The following is a 20,092-nucleotide window of genomic DNA, read 5'->3' on the forward strand; positions in this document are numbered from 1 at the left end:
ATATTGGCAAGCTGGATCTTCAAATTAGCATCATTTTAATTACAAACATAATTAAAAATCATAATTATTGAATTCATCTCTGAGATTGCAATTTTATGCATACATGAAGTAAGCCCTGTTGGAACAGTTCTGAATTACATAAGGAAATGCATTGTAATTCAGTTTCCCTTCCTGTTAAAAAATACTTTATTTCATACAGCTCAAGTAGAAACTAACATTGGATTTAACTTTAGAAGTAGTTGTTTAGAATGATAGATCACATCAGTTTCTTCACTGACTTCTAAAAAACATGGTTTTCCCAAAAAGTTCAGTGAAAATGGTTCAGCCAGACTTCTAGAGCTGACAGTGTTTATGTTGCCTATTGAGGATTGCAAAAATTAAATAAGAGAATCACCAATTTCTCCAAGTTTCTCAAAATCACATAGGTTGGAATCCTGTACCCACTTACCTGGGATTAAGCCCATGGGATTTACTTCTGAACAAGCATGCATAAGATTCCATCATGCCAATTTCATTGAGAGGAAGTAGCCACATAATTGATTTGGGTCTTTTTACAAACTGTAATTGTTTGAACAAGCTCTAAATGTTGAGTTGTGAACATGCAAGTTTTAAGATATTTGTCCTGTTTGATTTCTCACTGAGGTTTTGAGAAGGCAAAAGGCACACATTTGATGCTCCCACAAAGAAGTCACTTATGATTTTAAAGCAAACTAATATTTCAGTCAGTATCCCACTTTTAGTGGCATGCAATCATTTGGCTTACCACAATGACAAGAATTCTTTTTTTTCTTATCTCTTTCCTATAGGTTACTTTTGATTTCAGTGACACTGCTTTCTATTTATTCAATAAACTTGCTGTTAATATGTTCAAAGGAAACAGGTAATTTCTAAGAATGTGGTATTAATTCAATAGTAGTGAAAGGGAGAGAAGAAAGGTTCTGAGCTTTCCCCTTCCCTACGTTAGTCATAAGGGAAAGAGCCATCAAAAGTGTTCCCTCCTCTCCTTCCATTACCATTGCCCAGTCAAAATAGTCAGAGGACCAGAGTAGAAAATGTTTGGGGAATAGAATAGAAACTGGGGCTCAGCACCCATTTATAAGTGGAATGTTTTGTATTTTGTGTTTTAATTTATTCCCCACCAGTGAAATGGTTTGTACATTTTGTGGAAAATACATTAAAGAAGTTAGAATCAACAGTGAGGGAAGAAGAAGGTAGCTCTTGAAGGTACATTGGTGCTTAGGAACACCATGTTGGGACCCCAGCAAGATAGAGATCTTCTTTTCAAGTTTTCTGTTCAGTATGCTGCTGAATATAACTTCTAGAATTCAGCAACAAGCAAGAGCTTCTTGTTCAGGTCTCTGTGGGTTTCCAAAAAGCATCTGCTTGGTTTCTATCAGAAACAGGATGTTGAACTTGATGGACCACTGGTCTCACCTAGCAGTGTTTTTCTTATATCCTGTGGCTGCACTGTGAAATGTTATGGGACCCTTTAAGCCTAGTCTATTTTTTACACAGGCTTGCAAAAACAACATTATAAATGTTTGTGATCAGGTGGGAGATAATGTTTGTGTTCCTCTAGAATTAGAATACCTATTCATGGACATGAGCTCTTTTCATTTTGATTGTTTGTTGAATCTTATTCCTAGTAAAGAAGTTGAGAAGTTCAAGTGTAAGCATTATGAATACCCAGGGTCAGGATGAAATAGATCCTGAAGTCACAATGACTTTGTTGTTTGGAACTCTTCCTTTCTAAAGCCTGATTTGGGCTTCCTGTCCTCCATGCTCTTAGAATCACATGAACAGGAGGAAATGAGTATTCTGCATCCACCACCACCCCCTCACTGTTTTTGTGCTCTCCACTTTTGTTGTTGGAGAACAAATAGGCTTCTCTAGATACAGCATTTACTGAGCGCTCATGATTCCTCCCTTACAGAAGTGGTTTTTTACAAATGCTTTACATGATCTCATTTTCCAAGACCTCTCCTGTGCTTTGCAACCACTTCCAGGGCTCTTTTTTAGGCCAAGAAAAGTATGGAAATCATGCTAAGAGAAGTGCTTGCAATTCTACTATTCCACTATACCACACTGCCACCTGGTGGTTGTGTAATGGAACATATAGAAAGGCAAAAAAGTAAAAGCCCTATGAGAAGAACAAGAAAAGGCCCTGTGAGAAAACACCTGTAAAGGAGCTGCTCTTAACCCAGGTGTTTGTCTTAATCCATGTACTGTTTGTCACCTAGGAAGTGGAAACGTTAGCATGAAGGAGGGAATTTGCTGAATGTGCAAGAATTGTAAATGACTTCATTCTACATGGTCACGATTAATGTTCAACTCTTCTTCAAATTGGTTTGATCAGGTTGCATGGTTTATGAAAAACTTGGTGAGCAAGTCTTTGGCACCCCAGGAAAGGTGATTGTTTTTGGAGCGACATCTCTTCAGAACGTGGGAGGTAAATAAAGAGGGCAAAGGGCGGGGGGAATAAATGATTTGTGTATTTGTAATGTTTAGTCTTTTTAGTACTTGGCTGAACTAAAATACTCCCTGCATTAAAATAAATATTTGTTGGGGTGTACTTTTTTCAGTGAAGCAGCTGTTCTTAATTGTCTTGCTTAATTGGACTAACCTCTTGTCTTATTCCATATGTCTTGTTTTTGATAAAGGGAGTACAGTGTGTTTCAGGGCAAGATGAAGCCTGGCCAGTGCTTTTAGGACCCATCACCTAGTATAGCTCACGTTAATACTGTCCACAATCCCACAATACTGGGATTGTGCTGGCCCTAGCACGTGTTTGTTATAGGACTATCTTGGGGTAATGTTCGAAGGTCATTGTGGCTGAAAGCTACTTCAGGGGACTTCATTTTGTTTATAGCTATGATTCTTGAATATGAAACATGTGCTATGTGATTAATTATTTTTCTTATCTCTTCAAAATACACCTAGGGGGAAGTGTTCAAGTGTATTTTTAAGAGATGAACAGCTCAAAATACATACCTGTGAGAGTCAAACTGAACTACACAGAGGTCAGGGATAGACATAATCTTCAGGTCCAAAGGGAGCTTGAGCTTCGTCTCCTCTTGCCTCTCATTTGTTTCCAGTGCTGCGGAAACTAGGAAGCTGTTGCGTTAGTGCTCCTGCAAATGAGGATTACAAAGGCTAGCTTGAATCTTGCTTGCAATTCTGGTTTGTAAGTAGTACTTAAACCACTGCTTCCTAGTTTGGACATCAAGTTGAACCCACAGGTGTGTCTTTTGTGCTGGGGGATCATACTGACTATACATTAACAGTGTTTTCATGATCATGTGTTGACTTAATCAAAGGAGGTATGAATGAGCCTTTTGTGCATACACAGTCCCTTTGGTCCGCCTTTCATGTGAACCAGCACATAAACCAGGAAGTCTTGAATCAACTATAATTATTTCACCCAAACCGAGAAATCATCCCTAAATGCTTCAGAACAAGTTTCTTTTTTTCCTACAAAGGGGCCACATGTGCAGTCAAAATGCTCATTCATTTGAACTCTTCCCAAAAGTCCTATCTGATTGACCCTGAAGATAGTACAGAGAAAAACTAAGTACATCACTGTGTTTCCATCATGATTTATTATGTTTCCTTTCTAACAAGACCTTGTTTTCTCCAGCGATGCTGAGCTATCTCTTCATAGTTAAAAATGAACTACCCTCTGCCATAAAGTTTCTTATGGGAGAAGAAGATAATTTTTTGTAAGTTTAATTTATGGTTTTGCTGACTTGACTAATTTCTCGTGGTGAAGGCAGGGGCTCATGAATTGCATGCAGTGCTTCAAGCATTTATCTGAGAGCTGATGTGATGTAAAGGTTAAGAGGGTTGGGCTAGAACTCGGGAGATCTGGATTGTAGTTCCCACTCACCATGAAGTTCACTGGTTAACTTTGGGCCAGTCGCTGACACGTAGCCTAGGCCACCTCACAGGGTTTATTGTGAGAATAAATAGAGGGGAGGAGACTCTTGGGTTCCTTGCAAGAAGAAGAAAATCAGGATATAAATGCAATGTGATAATGATTATATGCACTGCTGCCATGCTGCATTTGAACACTATATCAAGCCGTCTTTTAGCATTATGAAAGGCAGGAAAAGAAAAACAGAATGAAAGAGTAATGACAAGATGAACGGAAATAGATAAGTTCTGTGCCACTGTAGGGGGTTTTAAAAAAACAAAACAATGACAAATTGTTACTCTGATCCTTTGCATTGTTGAAATACCTTTTTCTGACTCCTGGTGCCAGTTTAACTAAAAGATGCCAGAGCCATTTGCTGTCTGAATTTTTCAACTGTTATTGGATCAGACCCATATGTTATAGCAGCACAGTGGTCACCCAAATAATGTGCCTGGAGGAAATGGGGACCCATCTGCACACTTACATGTTTTGAGGACCAGGTACATGCATTCTGAGCATCAAGATTCATGATCTCTCCTTGGATGGATTCCATTTCTCCTTGGGATGGAAGCTTTAGCCTGGGCTAGTCCCTTAGCTGTCCATATTCAAAGGGCTTGGTGGCAAGTGGCACTGGAAGCCAATGATGTCTTTCTCTCTCTCTCTCGTCCAGTCAAGACGCAGCTTGGGAAAGGCTAAATTGGGGGCCACGCCTTACCTGTCCTAACACTTCAGAAGCTGCTCTTTTAGGCAATATGTATTCTATTCCTGCAGGTTTATGCAACTGAACCCCTTTCAGATACTATTCTCATAATTTCAGTTTAAATGAACGTGTAGAGAGTCCGGTGATTTAGGTCATGCTTTCTCCATGAGGTCCAAGGTCTCATTGACACAGAGGCAGGAGGCACACATACTTCTGCACACATGTGAGGTGCTGGGAAATCGAAGTCTCAGATCCCACATATGCTAGAAGACATGTAGGCTCTGAGTAAACTGTAGAAGCCACTCTGGCAAGCAGAGGCAATAGGCAGGGCTAGAGGGCCTCTTTAGGCTTTCTATTCTGCATGAGCAATCCTCACACATGGGCATAGGGAGGGTGATAGGGATTCAGCATCTCTGCTGAATGGGCAGGCATCTTCCTGCATCATCTCGTTGAAAGATGCTCTGGCTCTGCCTGTGGTGGATGTTTACATTCAAGGCACCAGCCCCAATTCCCCTTAGCTGTCTGGGTGACTTGGTCCCAAAGGAAGGAGAGGGTGGGAAGCTGTAGGTGGTAGGTTTTCTATTTTCACACTGTTATTGCTAAAGGGGTTTTGAGGCAAGCCATAGATTCATGTGTTGTTGTATCTCCAGATGCCTGGATTTCCATTTATCTCTTCTGTCAGCTGATTAAGTTTCAAAAAGTACAATCCACAGCTTGGGTTGTACAGCAAGAACTGTGCCCCGCTGAGCAATCCTTTCCTCAGTTTCAGCCTGGGTGTTGTCCTTTGCCAGCTGGCATGGGCTGGCCCTCCACCCCTGGCATCGCTTTTACCACTTCTAGTAACTTCATGAAAATACAGCATTTGCAGACTCCTACAGCTCAGATCCAACAAAAAAACAGCTGTAGAATAATAACTGTCTGCTTACTTATACCAGCTAGAACAACCAAGGCTTGTTCAGTCTCACTTGAATATCTAGTCTCAGAAGGCATAAACAATAAAACCTTGTCCGTAGAAAAATGCGGCAATGCAGAGTGAGGAAGTAATGTTATACCTGCATTTTTGAAAATGTTTTGCAGAGCTTGGTATGTGGATGGCCGACTTCTTGTTGTAGCTGTGACGTTCTGTATAATCCTTCCTTTGTGCCTTCTTAAGAATTTAGGTAAGGATAAATTACCTTCTTTAGAGCGAAGTAGGATTTTTAGTCTGTATTCCAAAATATAGTTTAGGTGCATTCTAAGCCCGGTATGCATAAACTCTGATTTGAGGTGACTCTGTAGCCACAGAATAAACTATGCAAAGGGACTCTATAATAAAGTAGCCTACATTACAATTTGGTACAGTCTGAATACATTTGGCTGTCTGAACCTGAGACAAAATAATGCCTTCATTTAGATGTTCTATTTTTGAACTTCATTATGCCCAGAAAAGATTTCTGCTCCCCAAGACAGTGCAAAAAGTATACACTAGATTTGAAAAAAAGAAGAAAAACACACACCGTACCGATGCATAGATTTTGCCTTTAAAATAAGTAAACGAAGGTAAGTATTTGTTAAAATCAGTTAAAAGGAGCAGGGGACAAAAGCCTCAGGCTAGCAAAGAGCGCAGAATACTTTTAAGAAACTGGCATAGTCATTCCTCACTATCCTTTTCGCTAACTCTCTACTGTTGGTTTCTCCCAAACTTCCAGCATTTTGCTCTTGAGCATTTACCCGCCTGTTACTGTCAAGTCTTCAGGCAACCTTTCTCGCCTAAAGTCAAGCAAACAGGCTTTGTCTAACAGGTTTTCTCCATCTAGTGACAGCTCAGTTATCACTGTCCATTTGAAGATAGGATAAGTTGTAGCAATGGAATTGTCTTTTGCCAGCAAGAACCCTCTGTGATCCCATTTTCAATTTTTCCCATCAATTAATAATTCTGGTAATCACTCATCTGACAAAGCTTGAATTTTGAATTTTGAGCCAGGATTCACACACACAGACACTCTTCCATAGCTTTTGGTGGTACACAATGTCTCAAATGACATTGCAAAATATTTAGAGAAAAGTTGACACACCTGTTTCCTAATACATTATCCTGATGTATGTTGCAGTTATTGTGCATATTCTAGTTACATCCAGGCTGGACTATTTTAGTCTATTTTTTAGTGACCCTCCAGTTATAGTTCTATGTCTGGCAAGCACTTCTGGCAATTATATTTTAGAGCAGAGGAAAAGCAGCTTTTCATTGTGAAAACAAACAAAGAAATTTTCCTCACCTGTATATCTGTGCTGTTCTGTTGTCCCATAGTGCCACTTAGAGGTTATTTAGAGGGAAAGCAGGAAAGGCCATGCTCTTTGTATACAGCTCAAATCTCAGTTCTGCAAAGAAGCTGCAAGCAGATACAGCAGATCAACAGACAACTGATACTCTCATTTGGAAAAGCTCCAGGTTATTTGAAGATCACCGAGCCCTGGTTGAACTTTCCCCGCTATTAAGATGGCCTCCGGTTGTCCTCAGGACCCAGCCTGGAAGGTCTCATGCTTGTGGGCACAAGAGACAGGGCTTTCTTAGCAGTGACCCTAGCAGGATAGAACAACCTCCCACAGGAGATTCACTTAGGGTGCCTCCTCCAAGCCCTTCATGCACTTAAACTTTCAAATTAGAGGTGTACATGCATCCAGTGACTGGAGGGTGATGTTCACCCCTGCTTGATGTGCCCCATGCATTTGGTCTGGAGGCCACTTTTGGCTGCCTAGATACAGGGACAGGGAAGGTGGCTGGGGTGCTGATAGGAGTCTATGTACAGAGATAGCTTCACCTTCTACCACTCACCGCCCCCAGCACACCAGCTTGCCCCATCTCAGAGAGGCGGCCCTGCAAAGGGACACAGCAGATGCTTGACTTCAAGGAATCCTATTCAGACATACCCTGACAGTCAGGAGGCTGTAGGTGTACACACCAACCCATCATGAAGTGTGTTAAAAATGGGTAAAAAGAGCGGATACACTGATATAGTTAAATTTTATGTAATGAATCAAAAGTGTGTTTTATGTAAAATATTCATTTATGCTTTGATTAATTTGGAGTTGAAGGTGCTTAAATGAAATGTTTTTAAAGAATTGCTTTTATATTATTGGTTTTAGATGGTATTGCAGAATTGCAAGCATTATTATTGCTTTGTATTTTGTCTCTCTTGTTTTATATGTCTTTAGTTTGTAAACTACCTTGAAGGGGCTATATAGCTCATATAAGGGTCATATTAATATTTAAAATAGTTCTAACATGCCTGAGCTTAATCTGTAGCAGTAAACGTGATAACAGAATGAGTAAAAAAATATGTTGTCCTTTGAATTTCTCTCAGGGTATCTTGGCTACACTAGTGGATTTTCCTTGACTTGCATGGTATTTTTTCTCATAGTGGTAAGTTTTGTCAGGTATTTCAATTAGAGCCATTACTTTCTAATTTAAGTTCAGTGGTTGAAACTTTTTCAAATGTGGCTCTTTATTCCAGGTTATCTACAAGAAATTTGAAAAGCACTGCCGACTGCAGGAGACAAATGCAACAGCTTCTTTCCTTTTAAACTCTACTGATTTATGTGAGGCAAAGTACATTACCTTTAATTCCAAGGTATGTGTCTTTCAACTGTCGTTTTATAGCACTTATAAGCAGTTCCAGACCATGGAGAAAAATCTTTTTCATTTTCAGTCAGAACAAATGCCATTTTGCCCATGTTTTGTTTCCAAGATGGAGGCATTCAAAGAATTTGGATTATTTTGATCAATACAGGGTGCTCCCGAGTAATGAACATCAGAGTTACAAACAACCGGTACTTATGAATGAACTGCCATAAAGCCTATTAATTAAAAATACTGCAGAAAATTGTCATCATCATAAAGAGAGGAAGGGGAGAGAAGGAGGTTTCCAAAGCATACGTTCCTGCCCTACCCATCAGGAGAGGGAAACCTCTCTGGCATTTCATTGCTGCAAAGATGAGGCAATGGTGAATTTAGGTGAGGAAAGAGCCTAGAGATACCTGCATGTTTTCCACTATCATGGGGATTGTGTATCCATGACCCCCATGAATATGAAGGCCAACTATGTTTGATCTGACTTACATACAAATTTTCTTAAAGACAAATTTCTATTTTCTTAGGAATGGAACTCATTCATAACCCAGGAACTGTCTGCATTCATGTAGCTCAGTGCAAAAAAGAGGGGAAAATATATCTTGAGGGAGCTTAGGTATTGCTGTGCTATAAGGACAGCGAACAGTTCAGAGTAGTCTTTGGGAAAGGAGTGGAAGAAGTCAAGATTTTTAAAATTAGGTTTATATTTGCATTAAACATCAAGAACTTACAGATAATCTGTTGATAGTATTTGCCACTTTAAAGTTTGCACTGCATCCTTCTTTATTTTTTAGCAATAAGAAATCTTCTGAAGCTCTTCTGAAGAGCTATCCCTCTTCTTTTTGAAAGGGGAATGAAAAATCAATGACCCATGGAAACTCTTCCAGTATTCCTAGACAGACAGAGTAGTACAAATCCCTTGATATTTGTCTTCTGAGTGTTTATCAAGTTCATCCTTTTCCCATTCTAGAATTTTCCTCATTGTAGTACTGGAAAACCCTTTAACCCATATACAGTAAAGAAAATGCAGTGAGGTTTAATGAAGCAAACACATGGGCAGCAGAAATATAAAAGTATTGGCTACAGAAATGGTAGTCACCTTAAATACTTAGCTAATTTATGCAAAGGTATACAGCTAATGCAAATAAAGGAAATTGAACAATACTTAGCTGCCTGGAGGACTTTAGCACAAGAGCTACATGTGCTGTAGGAGTGACTAGTGTTGGATTGGGACTCAAGTGGCAGACCCCACTTGGCAGGAAGGGCCATGGATCGCTTGACAGAAGAAAAGAAAAGGCAGGATACCAATCTCCTCCTCCTCCTCCTCCTCCTCCTCATCATCATCAGCAGCAGCAGCAGCAGCAGCAAAATAGTGTTTACTCATTTATAGAGTGACTAAACTTTGCTCAATACCATACAAAAAACAAAAGAACCTCTCCCTTACAGTCTAAAATGGTTCTGGAACCAAGAGCAAATCCTGTTCTTAATGTTTCATAGTTTATGGTGGCAAGGAGTCAAACGGCAAACAGTTTCTAATCACAGTTGATATAAAGGAAAATATTATCTCTCCTGACTCTCAATTTTCATTTTGTTTTTAAACAGACTGTGTATGCTTTACCCACCATTGCATTTGCGTTTGTGTGCCATCCCTCAGTCCTGCCAATCTACAGCGAATTGAAGGAGTAAGACTGTTTTTCTTATTTCATTACTAAAGAGAGTCATTTTGTTTGTATAACATGGGACCCAAATTCTACTTTGCAACCCTATTGCAGCTTCAATTTGAGAAAGCAGCAGGATGTACACACACACAGTTTTATCTAAAACTCTTTGTAATCCATCCAGAGAACATTTAGTTATCAGGAAAAAATGCAACAAACAAGCAAAATCGATACTATTGTTCATAATTTCATTCTATATGCGCCAATAGTCAAAGGTCACTTAGGATGTAATCCTATAACTGTTGAGAGAGAGAGAGAGAGAGAGAGAGAGAGAGAGAGAGAGAGAGAGAGAGAGAGAGAGAGAGAGAGAGAGAGAGAGAGATCCTACGGGGAGTTGTAACACTTTTTCCAGACCAAACATGCTTTGGATTGCATCTTTAAGGTGCACCTTGAGACCCAGCATAACATCTGTGGAGCTTTCTTCATATCTGCACAGATATTTATAGCAACACAAATAATGCTAACAATCATTTTGCCTGAAAGGATGTTAGACTATAGCTAATAACTATTGTCTGACTCAAGGACAGCTAAATCTGATAGAGTCACAAACCACCCAACAGCCAAAGCTCTCTGGGTGGTTAACAATAGCACACTAAAATGCAATATAAAATACACCCAATTGAAACGTCATAAAATTTAAATCAGATTTAAAAAATTGGAATAACTAGAAGAAACACCACCTTCTGAAGCCTACCATCCACGTGTGCCTCGCCCATGACTGATATGGATCTGTATGATCCAAACTGATCCAACGTCTCATCTGAAAGTGCCTGCAGCTGGCTGGCCTCTGTCCGGTCAAGAACCTTGCTTGTTTAACTCCAAACTGAAATCGTTGCATTCCTCTGAGTCTAGGGAGAATTTCTTCAGAAGCAGTCTCTCCACCACTTGTTTCAGGTATCCAGGGACCACTCGTTCTCACAGAGAAGCATTAATCACTTTGCCCTGTGAACAGTTTCCTCTCTACTGGCTTTCACTAGCCAAGAGGAGCAAGGATACAGGATAGACATAGTTGCACAAACCTGTACAAGCACCATGTCAACATCCTTGAGCTGTACTAACTGGAACTCTTCCAAAACAGCCAGACCAGACTGTGTTCTGGGTTTCTTACCTGATCCCACTGCTATAACATTTGGATTCAAAGTCCTGGAAAGTACAAGAGATATTTCCTTGGAATCATCTAGCAAATATATTACAGCAGGCCTCAGATGGCTGCAAGATGTCCTTGGGGCCAGCCTCAGACAATCCTAGACAGCGCTTTGGTGCAACATATGGAAAAGTGAATGGGGTGGTCAGCTATTGTGTCTTTGCTGCTCAAATATATCAACATGAAGCACATACCAGGGCTCAATTGTATTCACTAGGGCCTTTTGGCCATGTGGACTCAAGCCATTTCCTGATTCATATCATCATTCTCAGTTCCAGGGTATAATATGGAGCCATATAAGCTGTACTACAGAAAGGGCACTCAGGGGTGATAGTGTCAACTGCCTAGGTCATCTCTTTATTCCAGAGGGATTTGACAGGACCACCAGTCATAACAGCGGGAAAATCCCTCTGGAAACCATCTGGATCCATCGGCCTCTGGGGAAAGTCACCTTTAGTCGAAATGGCAGCAGGCAGTGGTCTGACTGTGTCAAGGGACCTGATACAAATTCTTATACCTTCAGATCACTATTCCCCTGCCTGTCTGAAAAAACCAAATCCAGAGTGTGCCCTGCTACATGTATTAGGTCAGTAACATGTTGGAACATGTGTCTCCATGGTTGTCATGGAGTCCATGAAGTCCTAAGCTATCTCAGACAGCACAGCCTTAGCATGGATGTTGATACCTCCAGGACCAACAGCCCGGGGGACCTCAATATGACACCTGAGACAGGTAGGGAAATTATTGGGTTACTGGGTGGACAATACACCAACAGAACCCCCAATATTTCCAGCGGACCCAACGCATGATGCAAACCTTCTATTTCCTGTGGTCTCATGTTTGCCTTCTGGGAAATGAGTCCATGTGACTATGTGACTTGCCATTTTACGAACAGAGAAGTCCCTGCCATAGCAACCATTTTGGAAGAGCAACTAACTCACAACACTCAGATTTCCAAATGTGCCCACTGACCCAAAGAGGTTGGGGACCAAAGGCAGGGGATTCCACATTAGTCTTTCATAGTAATTAGCAGAACTGGAAAATGCCTAATGTCATTATTGTTTAGGGCCCAGCAGGTGCCCTAGACCTAACCTGTTGCATTTGTAATTACAAGGAGATGCTGATTGACTATAAGGAACTACTTAACTGTACCATTTTAATTAGCCACCTAGCTCAGGGCTGTTGATCCTCTTTCAGGCAAAGGCCTAATTCCATCTTGGAGATGTCTTGGAGGCTACATTTGGTGGGTGGAGACTACATCAGTGGTGGGCAGAAGCACAATACCAAAGTCAGCAGCATGTTTTATTTTACAGCTCCCTCAGCCAGTATGCCTAGAAAAGGCATTTCATTCATTTAGAATGAGAGAAAATGGTACAAAAGCCAGGAAGCCACCAACCAATTGGCAGAGGAGGAAAAGGGGTGAGGCCAGGGGAAAGGGCAGGGGTAGGGCCATCAGGGAACCCTACAAGGCCAGACTGAGGCCTGTCCCCCCCATCCCAATATAGCCAAATGCTCTGTGCAAAGACTGGCAGCCCCTTCCAGCATTCTTGTTTCTAAAGATGCTTGAACAATTTGATCTTCATGAATTCTGAATAAACAGTGACTGAGTCCATGGCTCCTGGACTAATATGCAGACTGGAACATAATTATCCACTAGACTGCATGCTTCTTTGAATTTTCTGGTACAGTTTTCAGTTCAACTAGGTTACGAAAATGTGTTTTCAAAGTGGCTATTTAGGGGAAGACACATTTAGAAATGCGAATTTTGTGAGAGAAGATGTAAAAAGATGTCTTTAAATAGGATTTTTCATGTACATTTTTTAAATCTACAAATTAGTGTAGGAACAGGATGGCATAGAGTTTTGAATGAACATATGTAAAACCGGTACAGACTAGAATAGACTTATTTGTCCATTGCCAGCTGTTCAAAATATTTAACTGGAGGTACACGTTCTTAAACCCACACATTACACAAAGAAAGCAGATGCTTTACCTTCGAGCCGCTGCTCTCTCCTTAGTAGATGGTAGCCAATTAAAACTTGCAATAGCTACTATTGACTGTTTGGTGGTTGATTAGACCCAACATAACTGGAGCACTTAGATTTTGAACTGAAACACTGAAGGATTTGAAGCCCTTCATTCACTGGACTGCCATTTTGTTTTCTGTAACCTCTCTAAACCTTAGGAACCATGTTGCTGTTGTTTTTTTCAGTCTTTTCCATCTGGAGAAGGCAAACTGAGATATGGACAAATTGTTTTCTACGAGCCTTTCTCATTCCTCTCTCTTCTTACCGATACCAGTGGTTGTAGCAAAGTACATACTCTGGAGTGTGTATTGAAGTACAAATAATTCATTCACCTCCTTTTCTCCCCGCTGCTTTTTTTTTTTCCTTTGCAGTCGTAGCCCAAAAAGGATGCAGATGGTTTCAAAGATCTCTTTCTTTGCAATGTTTGTCATGTACTTCTTGACTGCTGTTTTTGGCTACTTGACTTTTTATGGTACGTAACTAATTTTTGCTAATGTGTATGAAAGTTGAAATAGTACCACTTTCCTTACTACACTGTTTCAGCAAGAATTGAAAACAATACTAAGGTTTATAGCCTTTTTCATGTGTTAGGTACCAGAATTGTTTGAATGTGTGTCTCTGTTGCTCTGTGCACATGGAAGCTAACTCTTCTGTTGGTGGAAGCTCTCCATATGATTTGGAACTCTGATTTGCAAACTACCAGATTGCATGGAGAACTTCTGTAGATAGAGGAGGGCCTCCTGTTTAGGAAATTGTACTTTCCAGGTAGAGGGTGACAGATCCTAGCCCTCCCCGTCCCTGCATGTTGAGTCAGCTCAGATTCTTATTCCTGAACAGAGCCATGCCTATGCTACTTCCTGCTTTCTGTTTTTCTATCAAAAAGGAAGAGTGGGAGGTATTTCCTCCTTGTTCTCCTCCCATGCACTGGGTATCCTGTCATCATTTGAAGATGGCATTTCTCTAGCTATTGCACTAGCAGCAACATCCTCTGCTGATGGGAAGAAGAGGGCAGAGGAAGTGCACAAACTGGAGCGTTGCGTCCAGCTATCTCATGCTTAGTGGGACCGTGCCTGTGCGGGCTGGCAAGTGATGGTGTGAATGGTGCAGGAGAGGCCTTACATGCCAGCTGTTAGGCTTGTGTTATAGCCTAACTATACAACAAACCACAGTGGGCGGAGTTCTGCTTGCTGGGAGATCTTTGCCTCAACAATAATACCTGAATTTGCTTCAATTCATTTGCTTCTTCCCCCAGATGGGAGAGGATCATACAAGGGGTCCTAGATAAGGACTCCTATTCAGATGTTCTTGGGCTTGCCTTTTTTTGTTATAGTGTTAAGCTTCTTGTTAAAAAAAGCAGTCACCTGCATATAGCTTTATAGTTCAAGAACAGATCACCTTCACTTCTTACCTTTGGAATTACATTGTTTAGAATAATCCTGTAATTTGAACATAATGAAAATCATTTTAATGTCATTTTAACTGTGTTAGAATCTCCAAAAATATAATGATTCCACGACTTTACTTACAAAATGTCTGTATTTTTGCAGTATTTGATAGCAACCAGGTGATTTTAATGGAACTAAGGCAAATCCTCTGAGTTAAGCCCTTGTTTTGTGGCTTCCTTTCGCCACTCAGGGTCAATGCAGTTGTCAAGTTGCACCTACGCATGAAGAAGCTGCCACTGAAAGCAGTGGGATTTATGCCTAAGCAAGTGTGTATCAGGTTGCAACCTGATTTCAAATTTCAGGGATCCATGCAGAATGGTTTGAAATGCTGTTTTCCATCCCGTTTGCCTCTTCTGCAGCCCTGCTGTCTACCCATTAATCCTTTGTTGTTTGTGATGGCTCTTGCTAAGCGGCAGCTTCTGTTTATTAATTGCCAGACTGCTGAAGTAACCCTCTCATTGTCTTCTCTGCAGAAACTGTGGAGTCAAATCTCCTCCACAAGTACAAGAGTAAAGGTGATATCCTCATCTTAACAGTTCGCGTCGCCGTCATTACTGCAGTCATACTCACCGTCCCTGTATTGTTTTTCACTGTAAGTCTCCTGTTCCTTTGTGAATATAATTCTAGTTCCTGTAACGATCAAATTCTTACTTGCTTGCTCATTTAGGGCTGATCCAGCTGAAGGTGGGTTACAGCTTAGCATCAACCCCCTGAACCCACCTAAAATTCCCAATGAAACAAAAGCAGTGCTTACAATAATTTTGCTTTTGCCCTGCAAAATAATAATAAGATTAAGAACACCAGTAGCTACTCTTAATTTCAACCTCCAGTAAATCATCTAATTATTGACTTTCTCCCAGTGGAATAGTTTTCTGCTCTAGGCTCAGGGAGTCGTTCATAATCCATTGTCTTTTTACTTTTGTTTGACTCAAGAAAGCCATTTCTTGCAAGATCAGCCTGGCTCCTGGCATGTGTTCCTCCCACACAAATACACTGAGCACCTGCAGCTTGGGTGTTCTTTGCCTACCGCTTTCCTTCTCAACTCCATTACAGCCATCTACTTTGTCATACCCACAAAGCAGACATATTTATAACCATTCATCTTTAGCAACACATGCAGACTGTCTGATGAGCATATGATCCCTATTACAACATACTACCTGCTTGCCCACTGTACCATATCAGAGAGTAGATTTATTCAGCAAGTATTGGCTTCGTAAATTTGTTTGCAGTGTTTTCCTGCTGTATTTATTGTCCTTGTCCCTAGAGGGGCAGCTGCCTGTCTTTCTTCTTAATGCTAAATTACTGAAAGAGGAGCACTTGCAAAAAAGAGCCACTAGCAGAAACGGTGGGTTCACATTGGCCTACTGAGGGCTGGAGGTCACCAATGGCACAAAAGATCAGTGGGAGAAGAGAAGCCAAGGACATGGCACTTCCGTATGAAATGCAGGACTGTGTTCCTTTGAATTCCTAGACCATTATACTCCTGATTGGACCATTCAGTGCTATGGGATGGGCTCAAACAGCCAGAAAAGGCTGAACCATTACAAATTTTGGTGCACGATTCTTTTTTTTTTTTTTTAATCCTTCCGTATTTGATTCATCATGGAAATCTAATTTGTGGGAGAAAATGGATGAAGTTCAGCCTTGGCATAAGGGTAATTAATTCTGACACTAGAACAAACAATGTTAATATAAAAAGCCTGCAGCTGAAATAAATAGCATCTGTTGAAAATGAAAACAATTCTCCCTCCGTCCCTCCCTCCCTCGCTCCCTCTCACATGCATGCACACACGTCCTCCAGAAGACTTTGAAATGAAATGTAAATGCAATATACAAAACTAAGGAAGAAATTATCAAGAAGATTAGCTGCCTTTACTAATTTGCAGAAATTTGTCTGACAGTTGTCTTCTTTTTTCCTCTCACAGGTGCGCTCTTCTATATTTGAACTTGCTAGAAAAACCAAATTCCACTTATTCCGTCACATTTGGGTTACGTTGATCCTTTTGGTGATCATTAACTTGTTAGTTATTTTCATACCTTCCATGAAGGATATTTTTGGAGTTGTAGGTACAGTATTCTAATTATATATGATTAACAAATGCTTGTTTTCTCTTCTGGCAAGCCTAGGCAGAATTATAACAAGATTCATCTCTTTGGTTGTAGGGGTAACATCTGCCAATATGCTGATTTTTATTCTTCCTTCATCGTTGTATTTAAAAATTACACACCAAGATGGATCCAGACTGATGCAGAGGATTTGGGTAAGTTGTATTGAACTGCATACTTACCAAGATGCCTTCCTGATGGTTAGGACCCCTAGGGTATGGACTGGGCCTCCACGGGAGCTGGTTAAAGCCCCATTGGTGAGGATGTTCAAGGGTAAGCTGGACATACACATGGTAGGCATGTCATGAGTGGAGCTGCCCAGTGCAAGAGGTCAGATTAGATGGCCCAGGAGACCCCTTCTGACTCGTTCTGCTTCTGTGTTTCTAAGACACAACAAAGGTAAAATCCAGAGAGCCATTCCAGTTAGCACAATGTACACTCTGATACACTAGTAGAAGTGCTACATGAACAAACTTCTGTATGGAGAGGGGCCAGATCCACACTTACAAAGTCTATAGCATCATCTTAGAGTTTGTTAACAAGATGCAGTTAGATCAGGATATTTGTACTACTGATAAACCTATGGAATGCGCTCCCCAGAGAGGTCCACCTGGTGCCGTCGTTATTTGCTTTTCAGTGCCAGGCCAAGACCTTTTTATTTAAACATCATTTTAATTGTTGATTTTATTAATTGATTTTAACAACTTTGGCCAGGATGTCTCCAACTGTATTTTATTATATTTATGATATTTATTTATGTTGTAAGCCGCCCTGAGGCTGAGGCGAATGGGGTGGCATATAAGTTTGTTAAATAAATATAAACTGGATCTGTAAGATGCATGCCACTCAGTCATAGAGGCCCATAGGAAAATACTGCCAAAGGTTCTAGTGCTGGTCACACTAGGCGTGAGAGGTTGGTTTAAAAAACGCTCTCCCTGTATTGGAGCTCCTGCAGGAGCAAGTCATTATGTGGCATCCGTGGCCCTTTTTTCGGCATTCCAAATCACATGATTAGTACCATGTGGAATGGGGAAGCACATCAGTCGGCCCCACTGCTGCATCCCTGTGGCACTAACCATATTTGTGGTGTGAGTATCCATTCTGCCCAAGAGAAAGTGGGGCCACTGAAAATGGAAATTCATGTCAGAGGCATTGGCCCACTCCACATGCGGTTAATTGCTGGACAGAGACCTCCTAGACTGGAAGAAGGTTGTTTGGCTTTCCAGTGTCTTCTGCTGAAATTCGTTCTAGCTAAGCTTTCAGACTGAAACTAGTATAAAATGCAACTTTGCATGAATAGCTGGCAAACCAGTGAGCAAACCATGTGTGTTAGGATTTTTGTTCATTTCTTTGTTTTTATCGTTAAGAAATTTCTGCTTAGCTTTAATGCCTTTCCAAAATCTGTTCTGTAAGCTAACATACTTTCCTATTTTGGTTCCAGGCATCACTCTTTCTGGCATTAGGAATATTGTTTTCCCTGATAAGCATTCCTCTTGTCATCTATGACTGGGTCAATTAAGAAGATCACTAAACACTCATGAGACATTGAGGAGAACACATTTCCATTTTGCTACGCACCAAAATCACCAGTAGCCATTTTTGTCAATATGTCCATTCGTTATGGGTTTCCTACATTAAATCACAATAATGAAATACTAGTAGGATGTATTTTCTAGTTGTTTCATTGTAATTTTTAATGCTGTTTTCTATGTTGCCACAAGCTACTGGATCAGTATTAATTTTTTATGATAGTACAATTTTACATGCACAAAGACTTGTTCATTGGTCATATGTATTCCGTGCGTGGTAATTGACATTAAATTGATGGGGAATCGTTATTATCTTGGTCATATAGTTGCAAACTATATCACTTTATTTTCAAGTAAGATCCGTTATCCAGCAATGATCAAAAATACTTCTTACTCCTGGAAATAATTTTGCATCTACCTAAGTATGCTGCTATAGCATTTGATAACCTATGCATGTTTAGACAGAAGAAAAGCCTATTCCCAGAATATCCCAACTAGCATTGCTAACTAGTTGTCAGCCTTTTTCCGTCTAAACATGCATAGGATTGCACCTTTAGTGTTGGTCACAGATGGACGCTGCAGGGTCTTTGGTATCAGTAGACAATGCCTGTGCACAATTTAGCCTTAGGAATTCACCCCTGTGGGATTTGCCTTTGTACATTAAGTTCTATTATAATCCATGGCAGTGTCGTGTGTGTGTGTGTTTTTGTGTGAAAAGTTTATGTTCAATTAGTTGTTTCCCTGAGGATATGAAGGCACTGACAGGGTAGACTGCTGGCAATTACACAATTGTTGATATCAATTTGGAGCTGTGGAGTTGACAACTTCTTAATGAGTACTTGGTCTGGTAAACTGCTGGAAGGTGATGCTGCAAATGACAAGATTTGTATAGACACTGGCCATTGAAAAGTGGGATCCTTCTGTGAATCACAAATGGTTATGAAATTGAAGGAGCTTAGAGGCAAGACCAGGCACTTGTCCCCATTAAGAAGGCCAGCTGACCATTGTTCTAAAGACTACGCCTGAATCGATCTCAAACGCGCTGGTTGCTTTATGAACTAAATAAAACCTCTAGAATCAAGCCAGGTGAAGGGCTTCCTTTGGCCCTCTAGGGTTCTCCAGAAGGCCATACCGAACCTTCTGGCCCTATATTTTTCTCCCATTTCTTCCTGTAGAGCATTTGGCGATTTCTTGGCTTTTGCGCAGTTCTCTTCCATTTTAAGATGGTGGCATAACCTCTTTCAAGCCTGAGTTACTGGTACTAAATCAAACACTTAGGAAATTAAGCACCTGCATCCACCCACTGTCAATTTCCATTCAGATGTTTCACTCACTCCATGACTTCTAGATTACTGTAATGTACTCTGCATGAGACTGCCCTGAAAGATGGAATAGAAGGTTGCTGCTACTAAAAAAGCACTAGCTAGCACAATCATATTTTGCTGACTTTAAGAAATCTGTATTGCTTACTAGTTTGTTTCTGAGCCCAGCTTAGGGTGCTGTTTTTGACCTAAAAGATCCCATCCTGGGTGTCTGCTCTATCTTCCGTTCATTTTTATTGTTTTTTAATTTATTTATCTCATTTTATACTGCCCAGCAGTCAAAGCTGTCTGCAGGTAATAAAAGTTAAAAACACAGAACCATGAAAGATTTTCTAATAGCATCAGAAAATAAAACCACAGCAATTGCAACCAAGTCAGCACAGAGGTATAGCAGCAGTACAGGATAAGAGTCAATATTAAAACTATAGTTAATAAGTTAACTGGGAAAATAGAAAGGTTTTCACTTGGTGCTGAAACAAATACAGAGTAGGTGTCAGATACACTTCTTTGGGAAGTTCATTCCAGAGCCAGGTGCCACCCTCCTTAGTTTCTTTGAGGATGAACTTAGGGTCCAGGTA

The 20,092-nt window shown here is 40.6% G+C and overlaps 1 protein-coding gene across 1 annotated transcript in view; it reads left to right on the top strand.

Moving 5' to 3' along the window:
* SLC38A1 (solute carrier family 38 member 1) overlaps positions 1 to 18,501 on the top strand; it is a 50,777-nt gene extending 32,276 nt beyond the window's left edge. The window contains exons 5-16 of the mRNA XM_044423083.1: positions 807 to 880; positions 2,357 to 2,449; positions 3,638 to 3,719; positions 5,691 to 5,773; positions 7,955 to 8,013; positions 8,105 to 8,221; positions 9,823 to 9,902; positions 13,481 to 13,581; positions 15,028 to 15,146; positions 16,483 to 16,624; positions 16,721 to 16,818; positions 18,105 to 18,501. Coding sequence (XP_044279018.1) covers positions 807 to 880; positions 2,357 to 2,449; positions 3,638 to 3,719; positions 5,691 to 5,773; positions 7,955 to 8,013; positions 8,105 to 8,221; positions 9,823 to 9,902; positions 13,481 to 13,581; positions 15,028 to 15,146; positions 16,483 to 16,624; positions 16,721 to 16,818; positions 18,105 to 18,182 — 1,126 coding nt within the window. The 3' untranslated portion in view covers positions 18,183 to 18,501. The remainder of the gene's footprint in view (positions 1 to 806; positions 881 to 2,356; positions 2,450 to 3,637; positions 3,720 to 5,690; positions 5,774 to 7,954; positions 8,014 to 8,104; positions 8,222 to 9,822; positions 9,903 to 13,480; positions 13,582 to 15,027; positions 15,147 to 16,482; positions 16,625 to 16,720; positions 16,819 to 18,104) is intronic.
* The last annotated feature ends 1,591 nt before the right edge of the window (positions 18,502 to 20,092 follow it).

Source organism: Varanus komodoensis, unplaced genomic scaffold, assembly GCF_004798865.1.
Source record: "Varanus komodoensis strain SLA01 unplaced genomic scaffold, ASM479886v1 scaffold13_1, whole genome shotgun sequence".
In the NCBI taxonomy this organism is placed as follows: domain Eukaryota; kingdom Metazoa; phylum Chordata; class Lepidosauria; order Squamata; family Varanidae; genus Varanus; species Varanus komodoensis.